This window comes from Oryza glaberrima, chromosome 1 (genome assembly GCF_000147395.1).
Source record: "Oryza glaberrima chromosome 1, OglaRS2, whole genome shotgun sequence".
NCBI lineage: Eukaryota > Viridiplantae > Streptophyta > Magnoliopsida > Poales > Poaceae > Oryza > Oryza glaberrima.
This window is the reverse complement of record NC_068326.1, coordinates 16,614,340-16,636,560: the sequence shown is the minus strand read 5'-3', so window position 1 is coordinate 16,636,560 and position 22,221 is coordinate 16,614,340. Positions and strand designations below refer to the sequence as shown.

General features: G+C 40.4%; 2 protein-coding genes across 3 annotated transcripts; both read left to right on the top strand.

Annotated features, from left to right (window-relative positions):
• The first annotated feature begins 1,569 nt into the window (after window positions 1-1,569).
• LOC127778332 (transcription initiation factor TFIID subunit 6-like) lies at window positions 1,570-8,992 on the top strand. The gene is made up of 12 exons (XM_052304922.1): window positions 1,570-1,731; window positions 2,855-2,941; window positions 4,334-4,435; window positions 4,532-4,640; window positions 5,156-5,262; window positions 5,335-5,472; window positions 5,547-5,642; window positions 5,763-5,887; window positions 7,635-7,767; window positions 7,840-7,965; window positions 8,045-8,156; window positions 8,326-8,992. The coding sequence occupies exons 1-12, from the start codon at window positions 1,606-1,608 to the stop codon at window positions 8,688-8,690; spliced, it is 1,626 nt and encodes a 541-aa protein (XP_052160882.1). The 5' UTR covers window positions 1,570-1,605; the 3' UTR covers window positions 8,691-8,992.
• Window positions 8,993-18,143: 9,151 nt separating this feature from the next.
• LOC127760392 (protein FLUORESCENT IN BLUE LIGHT, chloroplastic) lies at window positions 18,144-21,973 on the top strand. 2 transcript variants are annotated; one of them, XM_052284641.1, is made up of 5 exons: window positions 18,144-18,330; window positions 19,071-19,249; window positions 19,461-19,617; window positions 20,847-21,167; window positions 21,447-21,973. In XM_052284641.1, the coding sequence occupies exons 1-5, from the start codon at window positions 18,216-18,218 to the stop codon at window positions 21,647-21,649; spliced, it is 975 nt and encodes a 324-aa protein (XP_052140601.1). In that variant the 5' UTR covers window positions 18,144-18,215; the 3' UTR covers window positions 21,650-21,973. The 2 variants fall into 2 exon arrangements, with proteins under 2 accessions (XP_052140601.1, XP_052140602.1); XM_052284642.1 differs by lacking the exon at window positions 18,144-18,330 and having other exon boundaries at window positions 19,111-19,257.
• Window positions 21,974-22,221: the final 248 nt, after the last annotated feature.

Here is a 22,221-nt window from a genome sequence, read left to right as displayed (position 1 = left end):
AGCAAAATTATCTACTAATCTGGAGATAGTCTATAGAGAAAAACGAGACAATGAATTAGAGAGCTATAGATACCCATATAGACATACCATTGAAGTGGTTTACTATTAATTTAGTCTATTACTGAGATGTACATGTTCTATAGATAGCACCTTACTTTACCATTGCGGGTGCTCTAAGTGATCAAATATAGTAACCTTTTTCGTTTTAGCAAGAAAACTTGGTTCCTAAGAGCAGGTACAATAGTGCTATTAGGAAGGCTCCAAAACTTGTTAATCAGTCTAAAACGAGATTAAGGAAAGAAAATCAGTGATTGAGAAAGAAGCCGTCGCTTGTTCTGGCGCCGGCGCTTGCACAGCGCTCCACGCTGTATCGGCCAGGAGATACAATAAAAAAAATTATTTGTAGGTTCTACTGCTTGTTAATTCGTTTGAACCAAGGCAGTTTATAGCTAACTTGTAGGTAGCTTGTTGTATGAGATGCTTTTTAAGTTAGCTCTACTTGAGACATGATAAAATTTTAGAGCCTACTACTAGCTGCACTATTGACCTTGCTCTAATGGCCGCGCACACGCCGACTGCTTAACTCGGGCAACGCCCCCCTCCCCCACGCCCTGCGCGCGATTAGGGCAAGACGCCCGCCGCTAATTATAGTCATTAGCGATAATTACAGTAATTACTGTTAATTATCATAATTAGCAATTTTCAATATACATAAATAATTTTAAATTTGAGTTAATTTTTTTAAAACTTTGATATGGAAGTTTTCAGTTAGAAATGAAAATTTAGAATTTTGAGTTAAAAGTTTTACATTTTTGCGATGAAAAATTTTAATTGTGAGTTGAAAGTTTTTGAAATTTGAATTGAAAGTTTTCAAAATTTGAGTCAAAGTTTTGATTTTTGAGTTAAAAGTTTTGAAATTGGAGTTAAAAATTTTCGAAACTTGATTCGAAAGTTTTCAAATTTGAATCAATTTTGAGTTGAACGTTTCAAAATTCAAGTTGAATGTTTCGAAAAATAAAAAAACGATAAGGAAACGAGTGGAGTCGAAAATAAGGAAACATAGCACGTGGATTTGTGGGCCGAAAATCATGGCAAAAAAAGGAAACAACAAGTAGGCTGGTGGGCCGAAAATCACGGGAAAATGTGAAAACAGCACGTGGGCTGGTGGGCTGAAAAAGTGTGCGCGACCATACTGACGCGTGTGCGGCAGATAAGAATTTCGCAAGTAAACACCCTAGAGAGAAGTATATAACCAATTGCTCCCTAAGCTGGGAATATATCCTACGAAGTAGTTTTCTATTTTACGAGAAATTCTTGATTCACAAACGTTTCCCAGCCACACTCGGTCAAATCCTCTTCTCGTCGGCTCCGGCGTGCACGCCAGCGGCGGCGGCGAGAAACGCTGGCGAGGAGGCAGCGGCGAGCGCTTAGATGCTAGCGAACCAGCGAAGAGGGCACTGCAGCAGTGGCGGATAGGCGGAGGCTAGAAGGGAGCAGTACGGCCAGAGAGCTAGGGTTTGGGTAATTTGGCGAGCGAGGAGCGAGGGGAGGCGAAGGGAGAAGGGGGGGGGGGGGGGGGGGGGGAGGAGAAAGAGCGGGGGAGGGATGAGCATAGTGCCCAAAGAGACGATTGAGGTGATCGGGCAGAGCGTCGGCATCGCCAATCTCCCCGCCGATGTCTCCGCCGCGCTCGCCCCCGACGTGGAGTACCGCCTCCGCGAGATCATGCAGGTCCGTGCCCCCCGCGCTCCCGAATCTCTCGCTTCCCTTCGGTTTTAGTTTCGTGCACTTTGGGGGACTAGGAGGCAACTTCCACCATTCCCTTCGTAGGAAAATTGCCTGCCCCCCCGAGGCGTGGATTTGTAGTTTCTGGGTGATTTGGGACCGCAGGGAGCAATTACTTGCTCTTTGTTCTTCGTTCTCTCAATTGATTGCTATGCTCAACCATTGTGCTAAGTTGTGTGGTGGAATATTTGCGATAGAGCTATTCCAATGGGTTTTGAGTTTGCTGGACGAGATGCGTTTCCATCTTGTTGTTTGAACATGCTGGTTCACACTGACTGCTTAACTGTGTCCTGCTCAATATATGTTCACTGGGTTTTTGTAGCAATGCAATATATTGGACGGTCTTCATAGCAATGCAATATATTGGACGGAAGGTGGTTGTTTTTTTTGTTCACTATTGTCTCTTCAAAAGCATTGAAGCACACCATTACAGAGTTTCTGGACTGTTTAATCTTCTCTCATTCGATTGCATGCTATAGCTTACTGGTAACATATGTTGGGGTTTTGTTCCTGTTTTATCACCATTTTTTTTAATTTGTATATATTTAGTGAGGTAGTGAGTCTAAGAATTTGCGTTCTATCCACTATTTACACGATAAATTCATCATTTGAGGTTTTCTTTACTGAATCTTGGAAATATGTTATTCCTATCTGATCTTTACTCATAAATTTTGGAAAACTATCATTGACAAACTACAGAGTTGTCACAAAAAATACAAATTTAACACTGCATTACCAGAAAAATACATATTTGAGCCATATCACACAATTATTGATTTAGCACCGATTTTATCATGAAACTACAAATTTTACAGGTTTCATCTATCGTGATGAACTTTTCATAAATTGTAGTTTTCTCATAAAGTCCGTGCTTTATCTGTAGATCTATAATCTCGTTGCTTAAGTTATAAATTTGGTGTTACATCTGCTGTTTTGCGATAATTTTCTGGAAGTATATGTTGATCTGCAAAATTTGTATGTAAGCATATAAATATTTTCAGTCACAGAAATGCCATTCCATTTTCTCCTAGGCACTATATGTATTTTATTATGCTGTGGATTGTGACAGGAGGCCATCAAGTGTATGCGGCATGCAAAGAGGACAGTCCTGACTGCCGATGATGTTGATAGTGCTCTCAGCCTCAGGAATGTTGAGGTAGTTTCTATTTCGTTGACAATATTTTTTAGGACTACTAAATAAAGGTTTTGTAGATCTAGTAACTGTTGTATACTTGAATGCATCAAACTTCTGAGTTGGATAGCTAAATAGTCGAGCTCAGTATTTCTCGGAATCAGCTCATTATTAAGCTAAAAGTATGAATGTTTAAGAAACTTAGAGTTGACGATCTTTTCATGGAGACATGTTAGCCATAACTAAGGCAAAATCTATGCCTGTATCTGTTTTTGGTATGTCTGTTCCCTGACATATAAATGCCATTGCAATCATCTCTTGTTTGAAAACTGATACTGCAATTGGTAGAGGCTTTTGGTGTCTGGGTGTATTCGGTGGTTTCTTCCCCTCTCTTCTTCTTTAATACAAATATACAATCCTTCTGTTCCATTTGAGAACACAGCTCTCCTGTGTGTTCGAGAAAACAAATAATGTCTTTAAAGCTTGACATGTAATTCCTCAAGGGAACAGCTGAACTGAGCATAGGGGAGAAACCATATCCTTCCATTCAGCCCCCTATTTCTCTGACACCCACTAGTTGTGAGGTTACTGCAGTCCAGTAGGATGCTGATTTTACTTTGCGTGGAACTGAATGAGAGAAAGCTGAATAAGTAGGATGAAGCCCAATAGTGTACGCTGGGTAAGATGGGGGAAATAATCCATGTGAAAATACAAAATAAAATATGAGATATGTATTCATGTCAAATGGGGTGTGCTAAGCTAAATGCACTTTATGTTAGAATTTGATGATTATGTTTTTTGTTTCAAATCAAGGACTGAGAACTATGTATTAAACGTTGCCAATGTGTTTATATGCTGTTGTATATGACTGCGTATGTAAAAGTTTCCTACTTTGCTTACAAGTAACATAATGCCTCTTTGCCACGCTCAATGTTAGAACTGGGAAAATGTGAAACTGTTTTTCTTTTAATTTCAGATTAAGAACTGAGAAGTATATATTAAACATTGCCAATGTGTTTATATGTTTTGTATGACTCCATATATAGGCGTTTCCTCCTTTTTTGAGTAACATAGTGTCCTTTTTGGCACTCTCAATATTATCACTGGGTTGGTTTAGCGTGCTAGGTTGGTTTCTTTGATGTTACTTTTGCTACATATTTTTGTTATTTTGGTTAAAATGTTACTGTAGTGGAGTTTAGGTGGGACATGATTGCCTTCAGTGTCTAAGACACAAGCTAAAAATAATAGCATTGTATTGGATCATAATCTATTACCACAAAAACTGATGCATATGCAGCACCGCTGGTAGGAAATTTGTTGACATTAGTTTTTATGGTGGTTCTATGTTATGGTGAAGTTGGCATTAAAAAGTATTTTTTCAGTGCATTTATTTAATTGCTTTGAATTTTCACACAGCCTGTATATGGATTTGCTTCCGGTGACCCCTTGCGGTTTAAGAGAGCTGTGGGACACAAGGATCTCTTCTATATTGATGACAGGGAGGTAGACTTCAAAGAGGTAGGGGCTCTACTAATGGATGAATCAAATAACTTTTGTACTTATTTTATTATAGGGATCAATTTGAAAACTTTCTTATTCATTGGCTCTGTGCAGATTATTGAGGCCCCTCTACCTAAAGCTCCTCTTGATACAGCAGTTGTAGCTCACTGGCTAGCCATTGAGGGAGTCCAGCCTGCAATTCCAGAGAATCCTCCTGTAGATGGTTAGCTCATATATCTTATCTTATTTTACTCTTTAAAAGAGCGAGTTGGGGGGTTATGCTAGGTTCTACACCCACCCCCACGTTGATCTTTTGTGGCTGTAAATATGTAGGTATGTGTTATTCGTGAGATTTTTATAGAAAAATATTGAATCTTTGAATATGAGTATACGAGGTGGTTAGTTGGTGTTCAATTGGAGGATTATTAATTACCTGTTGCATTTTATATTCTAGAACTAACATTTAGTTAGGATATTTGGATCCATTCCAACACAAATACCTTCTAGTTATCTGTATATGGATTTGCTTCCGGTGACCCCTTGCGGTTTAAGTTATCTTCACAAAACTTATATCATATTGTTACCTGCTTTATATACAATGTTCCTTGGGTGAGGAAGAGATTAGTTGTGGGATCTATCAACAGACCTTAGTGTGATGAAATCCGTGTTTATAATGTTCCTTGCTTGTTCATTATTTGTAGATTTTGGTATTATCTGACAATTAGTGTTTCACTTCAGCTATCGTAGCACCAACAGAGAATAAAAGGACAGAGCATGGGAAAGATGATGGACTTCCTGTTGACATCAAGCTTCCTGTTAAGCATGTGTTATCTAGAGAACTCCAGGTATTGTGGTTACTGTATATTGTTAGAGCCTTACATAAGATTTATATTCTTCTTTACTGGTTTCGTTTGCAGATGTATTTTGATAAAATAGCAGAGCTTACAATGAGTAGATCTGAAACCTCAGTTTTTAGAGAAGCATTAGTGAGCTTATCAAGAGACTCAGGCCTTCATCCGTTGGTTCCTTACTTTTCCTACTTCATCGCCGATGAGGTTGTTATCTTGCTCTTAGAGTCTATATTGTGCGAGCTGGCATTGCCTTACAATGTATATCCTTATAATTTCAGGTTACCCGGAGTTTAGGTGATCTTCCTGTTTTATTTGCTCTCATGCGTGTAGTCCAAAGCCTCCTACACAATCCCCACATTCATATTGAACCATATGTAAGTGGTTGATCAGTCAACTTTGATGCTTCTACTTTCTAGTTGTTTTGTTTTTAGCATTGCACACTTATGTTTGCAGCATATTTCTGCTAAAGAAACAAAATTTCTCTTGATTGCCAGTTGCATCAGTTGATGCCGTCAATTATCACCTGCATGGTTGCGAAAAGGCTTGGGCATAGGCTTTCAGACAACCATTGGGAGCTTAGAGACTTCTCTGCTAATTTGGTTGGTTCAGTATGTCGAAGGTGAGTGAACACGAAGAGTAACTACTCAAATACCTATGCATCGCAATGGGCTTCAAATAGACATATAATAAGTAATAAAAAAATATGAAAAAGGCGTATATATTTCGTGAATTAATCTTGTTACAAGCCATACAAGCGAATGATCAAATAGTCCACAGAATATGAAAATATCCCACTAACTCAGGATGTTACCACTACTAGGTTCAAAAATATATATCATAAATTTTAAATTTTTAGAAGTTTCAAAGCTGCATGCACAAAGATCTACTTGTAGAGAAACTCAACTGGAGAAGGACGAGAAGAAAGACTTGAGTAGCTTCTTTTATCAGATAGTAATATGTGCTATCTAACCTCATTCTACTCAGATCCAAGAATGTTATCAGAATCTAATCTGTTCTTGATGGTTACAGTTTCTAGACATAATCTTTAGAATCATTTCCACACCATTATCATAGTTCTTCATTTCTTCTATTCCCTCCATTCTCTTATACATGACATTTGTTATTTCATTTTTGGATGAATGGTGTACGGACTCTCTGCACTGACTTCTGGATGAATGGGAAGTCAATAGTGGTTTGACCTCCATTTCCTACTGTGTCAGTTATTTATTTCTAGGATAAGTCCATTTTATCCCCCTCAATTCTTGCCTTTGTAACACACCCCCAAACTTCCAATACCATACAATTTACCCGCCTGGAAATTCGGGGGGGGGGGGGGGGGGGGGGGGGTGTTGCAAAATACCTGGTTTTGAAGTTCAGTGGTGTGTTTTAGACAAAGGCAAGTAGAATGGACTTATCCCTTTATTTCTTGGCGAGACAAGAACAATTACTATCAGTTATGGAACCACTTCCTCACTTGCATAATTCTACTAATAAATAGAATGTTAGGTAGTATTTGTTTTATGTTACATTGATTTTTGCATTTTTCTATAGGCCATGTAGACTAAAAGCTCCACGCTTTATCTCGATGCATATATTTAGTTGGCGGTGACTTTGTCTCATGTGAAGTTCCCTTAGAGAAACGATAGGGGAGAACCCCACTTAGAAATATAGCATACAGTAGATAATAAAGCACAAAAAATTTCAAGACCCAACAAGAACAAGGTCTACAAGATCATAAAAGCTAGGAAACTGGACACTGGAGAGTGTTAATACAGATGGAAACTAATAACCAAACATATTTTCATGTGGGGCAGGAACTTGCTTGAGGCTTATTCCTTACGGATTTACTATGTGTGATAGCACCTCTTCTTAGATTTATGTTTAGTTGGAGGAGCTTTGTCACAATTACTAGGGGTGGGCATTCGGTTTCCTCGGTTTAATTGGATCAGGTTTTTCGGGTTGCTTGGAATTCGGTTTTCGTAAAATGTAAACCGAAGGAAGTTCTAGAAAAATATCAACCGAGCAAAATAAACCGAAGAAGATCGGTTCGGTTTTTTCGGGGTTCAGTTTTTACCGAGAAAGATCTATGCCACACACCGCGGTTGACTTCACGCGAGTACGCACGGCCTGCCCAGCTTTGCCCGAGGGCGTGTGCTTGATTTGGAGAGGGAACAGGATTTGTGGATCTATTAGCTGTCATGTATTTGAGTGCTTATGTTAACACACTTCTGTTATGAAGTCCCTGCGAATGGTTGAACATTACTTAAGTTGCTCTGTGGCTAGAGGTTAATTGGTTTCTGCTGCTTGTGCTGATTGATTGCCTTTTGATGTTGCTTTCATTGAAATACAAACATTTCTTTTTGTAGGTTTGGTCATGCGTATCACAACATCCAAACCCGGGTGACAAGGACGTTGGTCCAGGGATTTCTTGATCCTCAGAAATCATTGACACAACACTATGGTGCGATTCAAGGGATATCTGCATTGGGGCCCAGTGCAGTAAGTCCTGTTCAAGCTAATCTAATTTTATATTTCAGCAAAATTTTGCTCACAATTTTTGTTCTTTACCAGATTAGGCTTCTGCTTTTGCCCAACCTCGAGACATACATGCAGCTTTTAGAGCCGGAATTACAACTTGATAAGCAGAAAAATGAGATGAAAAGAAAGGAAGCATGGCGTGTTTATGGTGCCCTGCTGGTTAGATTACAAGCTTTCGATGAATACATGTTATCTATTTTTATGCACCAGCTTCTTACCTGTGGAATGCATTTTTCAGTGTGCTGCAGGAAAATGCTTATATGATCGGCTCAAGTTGTTTCCTAATTTGCTTTCTCCATCAACACGGCCTCTTTTGAGGAGTAATAAGAGAGTCGTGACTAACAACCCAAGTAAGTTGGTACTTCTATATAATATATGTGTTGCTACTTGCTTGGCAACGCACAACAAATAAAAATGGTTATTTTATCGGCTGAACAATTTCTTCTCAGATACATAATACTGCAAAATGTTGAAATTATTAAGGTGTGAAAGTAAGGCTATGGTCAATTCAAATTTCAGATAAACGGAAGTCTAGTACAGATCTCTCCACATCCCAGCCACCTCTGAAGAAGATGACAACAGATGGTGCGATGAATTCTATGACTTCAGCTCCCATGCCAGGAACCATGGATGGCTTCTCCACCCAATTACCCAACCCTAGCATGACGCAAACTTCATCCTCTGGGCAATTGGTGGAAAGCACCGCATCAGGTGTGATTCGGAGGGATCAGGGAAGCAACCACACACAAAGAGTTTCCACAGTGCTGAGGCTAGCCTGGAAGGAGGACCAAAATGCTGGGCATCTGTTGAGTTCATTGTACGAGGTATTCGGTGAAGCCATCTTCTCCTTTGTTCAACCACCAGAGATATCGTTCTTTTTGTAGGAAGCAAATGCATAGTGTTCAGAGCTATGTAATATGCATTGTACCATTAGGCTGGTCTTGTGGAATTCTTGAAACTGAAATTGACGTCTAGGAATCTTGTAGTGATCTCTGATGCTAGATTTAATCGCTTGGTGACTTGCTGCTGCAATATTTTATGTGCTGATTTCTTGAAGTTTTATGTTTATTGTAGTAATTTTATCTAATGTAAACATTTTATTACGCTCTACTGGTGCGCCATTTTATGGCATATGTACATTTTTGAACCTTACTGATTAAGCAGAGTTGTCGTTGACATGTGCTAATGCCAATGTATTATTTGCGTTGATGAAGGTTGCATAAAACGAGAGAAAAAAATCACCCATATGAGACTTACCTTTTTTTATATACTTTTTAATTTTCAGGGTTTAGCTAGGTCACATACACAACTCATGATATTTTTTTTTCCCTACAAAAGTTAGCAGCTGCAGAACCGAACAAAACAATAGGGATGCAGAGTGGGAGCAGCAACAGCTGCAGAGGCCTTCTCTGTGTTTTGACATTTTTAACAACAGTCTGTTGAACATTTAAACTTTGTTGTGAGTTTATTTTTTTAGCCTTTAACTAAAAGAACTATACCTTTTTACTTCCAAGTTTTCTTTTTTTAGGTAAGACCTCACAAAAATAACTACCGAATATAGCTATCAAAATTACATTCTTCCTTTAAAATATGGTTGATGTAGGCCAATGGAACTGACAGCCAATTCGATGTTTCGCCCATCACGCATCCTTCCTTGCCTATCAAGTGAGCAGCTTTATATGCTGATCGTCACACCAATTGGACCTTCATTTCCCGGAACGATTTTAACCTGCTATCGAGGTTTTGGATTATTGTCCCATACATAGAACAGTTTACTCCAACCTGTGTTAGCATCCCCACCACCTCCAAATTATCTATTTTAATTATCACTCTATCCACCCCTTCTCCATAGTCAGTTCTGTGGCTTGCCTACATGCCAACACTTCCGTCTTTGTGGCATTTGCTACCTGTGAATAAAAACTAGTTGTTGCAGCCACAAAATTCCCAAAGCATTCCTCATGTCCACCCCTGATGCTCCCTTATGTTTATTTGATGAAAATGCACCATCCGCATTCAGTGGCGGAGGACGGAAAAAAAATTAGGTGTGGCGGTGTGGCCCATGATCTTCTGCTTAAGATGCACAACTAGTGCCCGGGTTTCAGTAACTCTTCAAATCTGCAAAATACATTACACAAATGCAATTTTAGTACCAAATTTGTATACTTCAAACCCACAAAAATATTCTGAAATTGTTAACATTTGAAGAATATGTACATCTTTGTGAAGCCAATGCTTTTCCTTTTCTCTTTCTATCCATTTTTTGGTTGATAAGTTGATTGCTTGGCTAGTTGGCTGCTTGCCTGCTTCTGCCTGACTGCTTGCCTTCTTCCTGCTGGCTGCTGCGGTGCTGCCTGCCGCCTGCCGCCTGCCTTGCCTCCTGCTGCCGCGGTGTTGCCTGCCTGCCTGGCCGCCGGTCCGCCGCGCCGCTGCCCTGCGCAGCCGTGCCGCCGCGCGCTGCCTCGCGTCGCCGGCTCGCCGCGCCGCCGCAGCGCCGGCGCTCGCCCTGTCGGCCGTCGCCCGCAGCGCCGCCTCTCGCCTGCTCTGCCGATGAGGATGGATCGGGGATTGGGGATTAGAGAAATTTGGGTTAGGGTTTCATGGTAAAGAGCCTAATTTACACAAGAAAACAAGCCGCACACGGCTTTGGCATCTCGAAGGTCGCAGCGTTGTTCAGCCTGCGCTCTATCGCCGTCTCGCGGTCGTCGCGGTCTCTGCGTCTCGCACTCTGCAGACCTGGACTCCCGGGGGTAGGCGGGAGGAGAAGGTATGGCGAGCGCCATACCTCGCCCTACCTCGCCCTCCGCCCCTGTCCGCATTTACCCATTTGGTGGCTTCGTCCACCTCTGTGCCGGACTTGGAATGGTGAGGTTCTTCTGCTCCCTCAGGTTCGCCCACTCTTCCAGCTGGAACAACACCCTTTCCGCCACAGTTGAGGGATGGTCCGGAATTTTAATATTCTAGCACATAATGGTTCCGGGTTACTTCCTCCATCCTAAAATATAAGCATTTTTAATGTTGGTATGGATATTAAGAAAGTAGATGAGAATGATTGAAGAAGGTGTGTGATTGGTTGAAAAGAGAAAGTAGGTGAAAAAGAATGGTTGTGATTGGTTGAGAGGAGAAGATAGGTAGAAAAATAGCTTCATTTTGAGACAAAGTACTGTGTTAGAAATAGCTACATTTTGGGACGGAGGTAGTAACTAGCAGTCTCCACCCCTGACGAGCCAGCAGAGCTTGATTGAAATCATGTAAATCCCGAAATCCCAATCCACCATTTCTCTTTGTTCGACACGTACGCTGCCACCCTATCCAGTGCATCTTCCTTTGTCCTTTCTTTGCACCCCACCAAAAATCTGAGATCATTGAATGTAAGTCCGTAACTAAGAGCATAGGCCTTTGGAGATCTGAAACACGCTCAGAGAGTACTTCCTCAGTCCCAAAAAAAAGTCAACGAATCTTGACATACTCTATGTCCGGATTCGTTGTAGTACGAGGTTGTTTTTTTACAGAGAAAGGACGTCGGTATCGTCAATAGTACAAATTTTATCAAATTCTCCTTCCCTGACTTCGACAAACCCTGCCACTTAAGAGTCGAAATTTTCTCCCACATCTTTTACTTGATGTTCTTAAAAGCACCTTCTTTTGATCCACCAACCAGTGTTGGCAGTCCAAGATATTTATGATATTTTTAGAATTTGACAAAACCACCTGTGGGATATTTTTTTAATAGAAGTACTTGACTACTACCATAAAGGAATACTCCCTAAGTTCCAAAATATAAGGGATTTTGATCAGATGGGACATAGTACTATGAATTTAGACAGTCCAGATATGTAGTACTAGGATATGTCCCATCCGATCAAAATCCCTTATATTTTGGCACAAAGGGAGTAGTTTGCTATGTTACGTGTGTTTTAAAAACTGAAGAAAAATAACATATTTGCTAAATGACATTTGACAAAAAAAAGAATCAATGCAAATCTTACTATTTTGTGAGCTTCATACATACTCCACAATTTGTATGCCATGACCTCCTTCTCTAGTCTAACATTATCATTTGGAGGGTGGGCATCTCCAGCGAGTGGTTAGGTGACAATGGACAGTGGCAGTAGATTCGACGGCTGGAGTTGGCGGAGACAAGAGAGAATGACAGTGTGGGAGAATCTTCCCAGAGTTGGAGAAAAAGAGGCCGGAAAAGAAAGTGGCAATAGATAGAGGACAGCACATCGTCCGGCTCATTCTAGGCATAAGTGGACATGGCACAGAGTCAACGATTGCCTCTGAAATTGAGGTAGGAGGCTTGGTTGGAGGTAGATAGGAACTAGGGTTGATTGTAGGTTGGAAAGAGATGTGGATTGTGGGATCTCAATCTAATATAGGAAAAAAGTTTGACTAATATGGAATGGGGATTTCACGCAAAAATAATAATGTAGAATCGATGACCATTGACCAATTCTGTAGTTAAATACGAAAGGGATTTCAAATAAAGTTTTAAGGGCCAAAAAATGAACTTTGTTAATATAAATCACCATTGATTTTGAAATATTTTCATGAAAAATGATTTTTGAAATAATTATTTCTACAATGTTAGCACTTGATATATTTGATTTTCCTTAAAAATTTAATTTCAAAAATTTATTAGATTTGTGTAATTATTCCACATAAAATTGTGATAAAAATTCACCTCAAAAACTGTGAAAAAAGACATAATTTCTTACTTTGAAGGCATTTATTCTGAAGTTTTATGTAATTTACTCAAAGATAAAGTGATATCCGTTTAGGAGTGTCTATTTCACTACCTAATACATTTGTTGGCAGGGGCGGATCCAGCATGAGGGCGGCGGGGTCTCGAGCCCCCACTACTGCCGTCTCGAGCCCCCACTACTGCCGTGAAGACTATGAGAGAACCCACGAAGACCCCACTAAATTTTTCTACCATAGGTAGATAGGAGGAGGGAGTGCAACTCTATCTAGCTAGTTTGCTTAGACCCCACTGCAATTTCTTTCTGGATCCGCCACTGTTTGTTAGTTGCACAAATCTTCAACATAAGGAACCTTGTTTAGTGATATAGAATCCGGATGGTTTTAAACAAAAGTAGGGGTTTTAGAATGCAATATAGCTCAGGCTCGTCTTGGCTCGCATAGTCGCATGCCAAATGAGCCGAAGTCGCTAGCAGCTCAGTGGCTCACTCTGGCGCTTTTCTTTAAAACTCATGAACTTTATTGAAGATTAGATTAAAAGCATATTACATGAGCGATGATTACATCTCCCAAAGGGAGTGTTGAAAGGGTTCCCAAAATGGGACTGCTTGGAGGATAATAAGCATGTATGTCTATTGTTATGACAATTCAGATCAGTTTAAAGTTGGCTTTGAGATTTCTAGCCTTTTTTGCAAGGCTATCAGCGTGCTTGTTTGCTTCTCTTGGAATCCATTTGATAATGATTTGTGTTGAGTTTTACTGGAAGTATAGTCATCCTGTTGCAAAGTTTGAACAATGATCCCGCAATCGGAAAGGAATACCGTGGTTCCCATAGAAAGTGCAGAGCATATCTGATAGGCCATGATTATTCCTACAAGTTCAGCAAGCAAAGACGAAATATAGTTTTTGGAATATGCTTTTATCAGATAAAAAATTCTAAATCATGCTTCATTGTCCTTCCAATATGTGTAAACATAGCAACGGGTACCTGTAGGTAAGGGCTGAACAGAATGTATAAGTGTTTGGTCTTGATTGATTACCTGTTGTTCTTGTTGTCGGTTTTGCATATTGTGTTCATAAGTTTTTGCCATAGCTTCTGCTGCGTTACAGACCTAAAAAAGCTTACAAGTTTTTGAATTGAAAATATGGTCATTTCTAGCTTTCTAGATTTTCCATAGTAAAACTGAAATTTTTAAAAGAGGTTTGGCATTAGTGAAGTTGCTACTACCTCCATCCCAAAATATAGCAACTTTTGACCATGAATCTAAACATATAGCCAGAAATGCTTATATTTTGGGACGAAGGGATTAGAAGATAAGACAATGTCTCAAATAGCGTGTAAATGGTTAAGGGCATCTGCTTTGAGTTGAAAATCATAGATGAACCAAATAAGCCTGCTGAAATAATAATGAAAACGCAGTTGGAAGTTTTCGGACATAGGAGCTTACACGAGTAAGTTTACTTACCGCACCTATTTCACTAGGTCAATAAAATTTGAGAGAATCCCTTATATACCACTCTAAATTAACCGGCTCCCTTATATGCCATTTCAAATTGGCTTCTCCCTTTTATGCCACCGGTTCAAGTTTCTCATCCTTTTATGCCATTGCCGTCAGTCCACCGTTAGTTGACCGTTAACTTCATTGTAAAAAGACGCATTTGCCCTTTAGAATTAGTATGCAACCAATAATAGGTATTTTAGTACTAATATAGCTACCAGATACAACATATGAAAATTGATTTTTTCTGCATCACATTCAATTTTAGCCATTACCATCACAAATAAATTTTCAATGTAAGCATGAAACATGCAGTTTTCCAACAATATTTTTAATATAAAGAGCATTTTTCACTGGTTCTGACAAAATTTTGTTCACTCGAAAAGGATTTAAAATAAATTAGTTATGATTTTTTTGAAGTTTACACTTTTTTAGTTGAGAGGGCATATTGGTCATTTACGAAAAAAAACTAACCTTTGACTAACAGTCAACTAACACTATAGTGGTGGGAGTGGCATAAAAGGGTGAAAAAACTTGAATTAGTGGCATATAAGGGAGAAGCCAATTTTGAGTGGCATATAAGGGAACTGGTCAAATTCTAGTGGTATATAAGGAATTCTCTCATAAAATTTGCCCTACGGAAGAAAACATACCGGATTTGGGCGGCCCTTAAATGTAAGTTCTTTTTTATTGGTAGTGAATAACCGATGTTAGACATCGGATCGCCTTGAGAAGTTTGGGATGTCACACCCGGATGTTTGCCATCTTTGTGATCAACAGGAGGAGACAGTACCTACGTTACCCAGATACGGGGATACGGATACGCGATACGTCGATACGGGGATACGCTTATATATATATATATATATATATATATATATATATATATATATATATATATATATATATATATACTATTAAAAACACACAAAAAATTAAGGAAATTGTATTTATATATATTAAAAATACAAAATAATCAAGGAACTTTTGTAAAGAAATAGCGATATAATACTAGTATTAGTGTAGCCGATTCCATATCAATATTCTGCAATTTTCTCTTCTATAGGCAATTCAAATTAAGAAGCAATTAAGATCCCCAGAACCAAAGATTAATAGTTCAATCATATATTTCTTGATGACTTTGCATCAACATTAACAGCCGCACTAACCAGTAACCACTAGGATTGCTAGATGCACTACCACTTGTAACTAACAAAAACGGTAGTACTTTGTCCTAAGGAAAACAAGAAAGGCGCAGCAGATTCAAGCATGAAACTTTTGAAGAGAATGGATTACCCGGCCAGGCGGTCAAGCGAAGAAAGAAAAAGTTCTGCCGTCGAGGTTGGCGGTGAAAGAGGTGCGTCACCGCCCAGCAGCGGCGGCTCTGTCGTCTCGCGGAGGGGACGTTGTGGCCCCATGCACGGCAGCAACGCGCGCGGCTGCAGCCGGCGTCCGGCGGCAACGCCGGGCATGCACGAGAGACATCAGCCATCAAGTTGAGCCAGAGCTCGTGCGGTGGCGCATCCCAGATGCGAGCGAAGACAGAGGAAGGTCGTGGGTGTATCGCTGGCGTATCTCGATTTATTTATTTTTTTGCAAATCACAAATATGTGGGATACGTACGGGATACGTATTGGAGCGTATCCGATACGTATCCGTATCCATTGCCGTATCCGACACGGATACGTGACTATACAAGCGTATCAGGGTAACCCACAACACATCCTTGTGTCTTACATCCGTCCCATAATCATTGTATTTCTTGGATTCTCTAACTTCCTCAAGGCGATTCTCTAACTGATGATCCCAAGTGGTCAGAGGTGTCTCTAAGAAAGCTAAGAAATGGCTAAACTCTCTAATTATCTTAGTGGCTTGGAAAATTTGGAAACACTGAATGATTGTGTCTTTAACAATGCCACACCTAGTACTGCTGCCGTATTGGATGCTGTGCCAAGAGAGTTTATTATGGTGTACTGCTAGAGCCTATTCATTAACTCTTGGCCCGGTCACTCCCCACGTAGGAGCTTAGCTTCTAATGGAGTTGTTGCGCATCGCTTCGGTGAAGCCTTTTCTCTCTTTTTTTTTTAGAGTGTTCTTATTGAAGTTGTTGGTCATATGGGTCCGGGGTACCCATGCTGAGGGGAAAAAGTCTTTTCCCCCAGCCACGTGGCCGAGCGGCCCGGATCCCCCCTCAGGGGGTCAGACGCGCGGGTAATAAATAGCCAAGAGGCGCCCGAGTCCGCCTAGGGGGCTCGGGGTATCCTGTCGCACCCCGAGGCCCTCACTCGGTTGCCACGTGGCGGTCGAGTGGGCGGAGATAGGGGCGTTGCCAGGCGTATTTATGGGCGGCGCCCCAACCGCCCCCCGTCTCATTTAATGCGGTGTGGCTGGTCGTGCGCCGCCCAGTGATTGACGTGCGTCAATTTCCTTGACCGGGCTCTGACCGGCCACCGGCGGATGGGACAGGCGGCAGCGCACCCACGTCCTACCCTGTGTCAGGCGGCTTGGGGCAAGGTATGCCCCGTCCCATCAACGGCAGAGGATCGATGTTCGGCCGATGCATCCCATGCGCATGTACCCACAAAAGTCTCCAGGAATTTATGAAGGAATGACAGGGGATGTCCCCCGTGTCAGGTGAAGGACGACGCTGGGGCCCACCTGAGGACGAGCGCCACCTTACTTTCGGCCTAAGGCATGGGCGGCAGCTCGACCCAGGTTGATGTGGGCCCCTCTCTAGGAAGGAGATGTGTAGAGGCGGTGCATGTGGTATCCCCTTGAACTATAAAAGGACCTTGCCCACCGAGCAAGGGGATGACTATTGGGAGCTTGAACCTTAGGAGAAGACTAGCCAACCGTCTCTCTTGGGTTTGAGATCTCTTGTAATAGCGTAAACAGAAATCCACACAAAGGAGTAGGGTATTACGCTTCCCAGCGGCCCGAACCTGGATAATCTCTCGTCGTCCTCTTGATCGCCATCCACCACGCTAGCCTAATCCACGGCGAGGTTACGCTCTTGATCATCGCGCCCTATCCCCTGGCCGAACTCACAAAGAGGGGTCTCACGTCCTCCCGCTCTTTGTTGTACAAACTTTCTATTCTCTTCTAAGACATAAAACAATGAGCAATATTTTTTGGGTCAGTTGTAACCTGTCCATTCATGGGGGTTCCTAACGCGCGCGTATGCGCCACGAGCATAAGTCATGCGCACCCGCTGACGCGTACGCTGTGCCCCATCGCTAACCATGTGATTAGCACTAATGATGATGTGATTAGTGATTAGTGCTAATCATAATTAGTGCCTACAAGAGCTTTTTATTTTTTCTAATAGATTGAAAACTTTAAGTTAGATTTGAAAACTTTCGACTTAAGATTTAAACTTTGAAGTCAAATTTTAAAATCTTTCAACTCAAATATTGAAAATTTTCAACTCAAATTTAAATTTGCAATATAAAATTTGAAAACTTTCAACTCGAGATTTGGAAACTTACAACTCGAGATTTGAAAACTTTCAACTCAAATTTGAAACTTTCAACTCGAGATTTGAAAACTTTCAACTCAGATTTTTTGAATTATAAAAAGTATTTTCCATTAAAAATATCTTACTTCCTCCGTTTTATATTATAAGATTTTCTAACATTGCCCACATTTATATATATGTTAATGAATCTAGACATATATATGAATGTGGACAATGCTAGAAAGTCTTATAACCTAAAAAAGAGATAGTATAATATAAATTTTTAACTTTCACTACATCCTAAATTAATTAAGATGAAAACATTAAAATAAAAGATTATGCATGCATGCGTGTGTAGGGACATGCATGCATGTGTGGGACCAAGGTGGATGCGCAGTTGATCTGCCGTGTGCATGCGAGATAAGCATATGGCGCATCTGCGCGAATTAGCAAAACCGCCATTGATGAGGATACTTCAAATATTTTTTCTCCCTTTCCTATTTAGAACTGCTTGTTGAAAAAAAAAAAGGTGTTTCTATCTAAAATCTCGCACGGTTGCACCCAATATTTCTGCGGGCCAGCCACACGCAGTCACGCACGCATCGCCGCATCAGTAAACGAGCTGGTCTGCTATGTTAGCCGAGCCAAAGCCAGGCTCGGCTCGGCTCTCCGCAGAGCAGATGACGATATGAGCTACTAGCAGCAGCAGCATCCAACGACAGAAAGGGAAGAGATTTTCCCTTATCCTCTTGATGGAGCTCCTCCTGCGTCCCTCCCCTCCGCCGCCGTGGGCGATTCCACGGCGGAGCTCCGGCGAGAGAACCAAGCCCTGCCGCTCCCGCTCCCGCTCCCGCACGGGAACCTCTAGTGCGTGCCCATTTCCTTCTCCCTTTCCGTTTCTTGGAAGCATTTCTTGGATGATCTTTCGAGCTGTTTATTGCGATGCGAGCTCGAAGGAATTTGCTGGATTACTTTGAACATGTATGTATTTGTGTGAGCATCTTTGTTGAAAATTGAGGGTACTTTGTTTTTTTTCTGAGCTTTTGCTTGCCACTTTTTCCTACGACAAACATGCTGGTTCCGTTTCTATTTTGGTAACATTTATTTTTCAACTGAAATAAGATAATAAATCCTTCACAATTTGGAGTTCTACCATTCAAGGTTTGTTTTGTGGAATTATAGGTGCAGGAAGCTTACCTGAGTTAGCCCATATATAATTTTTTATGCTTAACACAACAAGCTAACTTGTCAAATAGGAAATGCCAATTTATGTGTTTCACCCTACTTTGGTTGATTCTCTGATAATGCTAAGCTAACTTTGTTGCAGTGGTTTGAATACATAAGCTGCGGAGCTTTCTTGCTTTCTTGTTTTTCTTGCTTGCAATATTAGTACACATGGTAAACAGGAACCCAAGTTCACAGTTCATGTAGTTGGGATTGATCATAGAATTCACTGTAGCGAATTTTATATGATTGATAATGGAGTGGCCGCCTGGCCGGTGGACACTCATGTTGCGCCGTATAAATATCAAATAGAAACTTACACATTCTGAAGAGCGAACAATTGTTTTGAATCTTTCTGACATGTGCTACCACTTGTTTTGCAGAGCAAACATTTCCTGTCCCTTTACTGGTTGGCAAGGTTGGAAGACGTCCGTTTCCTGTGCAGTGTTCTATAGTTCGATGCTGCTTGTCATCAACTGATGCCATCCATTCTACAAGTGATGACATCCATGAAGATAATGGACACGGCCATTTTCTTATGAAGTCTACATCTGACCTTCAGGTATGATGGTGAGTCCCATGATATATATATATTTTTATCCTGTTATGTTTCACCTGATTCTTAATTATATAATGCTGTAAAATACCCCTTTATTCATTTGCATTATTTTTCTTAAAATAGTATTGTATCATCTCGATTTTTAGTACAATTCAATCTTTACTCCTTGGGCTAATGTTTACTGATAACATCAAAACATCTTTTTTCTTTTCAGAAAGTGATATCTTCCTGTTTTGGGAAAGCATGTCTTCTCAGTTCTGTCATGCTTGTTCTACCACCCAGTTGTTTCGCAGAACCGTGTGAGCCAGAGTACTCTCTACCTAACATGCCTTTGCTTTTTGCAATTGCCATGATTGGAGCTACCGTTGGAGGTAAGATCATTACAATATGAAGTACAGAAATGATGGAGGCATGTAGAAACATGTTGTGGATAGCAAACTGGATATAACATTCAGCCTTCCAGTACACAATTTTCTTATATATCTACGGCATGATACTTATTGTGCAGGATGGTTTGAAGAAGATTAAGGTAATAGAAGAGAGTGAGAGACAAATTGGAATGAGAGAATTAGAAGTATTGAGATATAGCAAATTGAAGAAGAGAAATAGTTATTATTTCTTAACCATCATCCTTGTATTGAGGATGTTGCTATGAACACATAGACCATATCTCCAAATATCCATTACTCAAGTCTCCCTGAAGGTTGTTTTGGCCTCTTGTTAGTCCCTCCCATCCAGCCATGGTGTCCTAACCCTCCTTTTTATTGTGTTTATCCCCATAAGTCCACTGTGGTGCGTACAATCCTTTCACTTTTTGAAAAACACATACCTGGTACACCAAATGTACATTAATGAAAATTTCAATAAAATAATTCCAAAGGAGTTCATATGTACAGTACACAACTAAAAGCTAATACTTTCAAATTAACTGTTCATATTTGATTGGTTGATTGGTTAATATTTAAAGTACAAGCATACCCACTTTACCTAATGTTTGACATGTAATCCCGTATAGTACACAGAATAGACCGATTCATATGGTTATCATTTACACACATCCTAAGTTCCAAACATCCAATCTTGTTTTGTTTCTTCAATATATTGTTATTTACAATTGTAAAAAAAAGCAGTAAATAACACAACTCTAGGCTTGAGGCATTTCACGACCCTTAGAGAAATATTAATAAGTGCATGTGCTGAGAATGTGAATTGTCGCTCACCAATGTGGACATATGCTAAAAAAAAGAGTTTAATCCTATTTTTTAATAAAATTGCAAAATATGCATTATAGATGCCTCAAAGCCTCAAAACCCAGAGTTTTGTGAATTTGACTGTAAAAAATATCATCTATCTGTGTGTATTCTAGATGTCTTGCCTCATATATCTTTTTAGCTTACTGTTGCTTTTATTCATTTCTGATCCAGTACCAGTTATAAAGTCTTAAACTGGAAGTGTGATATCATCAGATTATTCAATTCGCATGTTTCCATTTATCTATGCAACTATGTGGGCCAGTATAGTTGGTACATCATACTACTTCATCCTCTTTAAGTTGGTTTTACTATTTCTTAATATGTTGAAAAATTTAGATATCCTGTAGGGCTCCTTGCAAGACAACGGAGAGGGGAGCTTAAACGATTGAATGATCAGCTACGTCAGATAAATGCAGCACTGAGAAGACAAGCCAAGATTGAATCTTATGCTCCTTCTTTGAGCTATGCACCGGTTGGTAGTAAGATACCTGAATCAGAAGTCATTGTTGATCCCCAGAAGGATCGCTTAATTTCATATCTGAGGGCTGGGAAGAACTATCTGAGAAACCAAGCCCCTGATAAGGCATTTCCTGAGTTTAAGGCTGCTTTTGATCTTGCACAATCCTTGGGTGATCACGTCGAAGAGAAGAAGGCGGCACGTGGATTAGGTTTGCTTCCCATCAATAATTTACTTTCGTGCCTTTTTCCATGCACGTTTGAAACTGGATGTTATAATAGCCACCTTGATTGTTGTAGAATCCCCTATAGATTGCTTTTTTTATGAATGAACGTTTTTGAAATGCTCGATAATGAGACACATGTTCATATTTATGCTGATTCCTGAAGGATCTTTTTTCCATGTTCAATAGAAATTCAAGAAATGCGACCTGCAAAAATGAAAACAGCAAACAATCTACTGATGTTCGTTTTTTATTTGCATTCTTTAGGAGCATCTTTGCAGAGACAAGGCAAGTACAAGGAAGCTATAAAGTACCACTCCATGGTGTTGAACATCTCTAAGCTGACCGGAGAGGACGCAGGTGTTACAGAAGCCTACGGTGCGATCGCCGACTGCTACACTGAGCTTGGTGAGCTCGAGAAAGCAGGCAAGTTCTACGACAAGTACATCGCAAGACTGGAGAATGACTGAACAGATTTAAAGAACCGTGTGTGCAACCTTTGAGAGCTCAAGTAGGGCTGTGTCCCATCTTTTGCCTTCTTTGGCCTGTCTTGTAGCAACGTTTTTGTAGTGGACGCTCAGTTCATGGCTGTAACTGAGGCACATGCCATCTTTCAAGTTATTTCTACTAAATAGTGTCATCAGATTTTTTTTTCTTTGTCTGGTCAAGATCGGCACCATGTTGTGTAAAATTTCTCCATCTGTTCCAAGTTATAAGCATGGCTATGTATCTGGCTATGCTTGTCCTGAATCAGGAATGCTTATGTTTTGAAACAGAGGGGAGTAGTTGTAGCAGCAGGAAGGCTTGTTCTTAACCTTGTTTTAGATAAAAGGTTTGCAAAAAATAATAGCTTTAATTGTTTTAGATAAAATATTCGCTTGAGATTTTGGGGAGTGACGGATGACACCGTTACCTATGTTATGCAGTTTTTTCCCCCTAAAAAATGGTTATAGGTTTTGTCTGTGAGTTTGAAATAATTGGCCTAGCCAATCATCCTTTCAGCAATACAAATTCATCGTTCTGGAAAATAATAGGTTATATA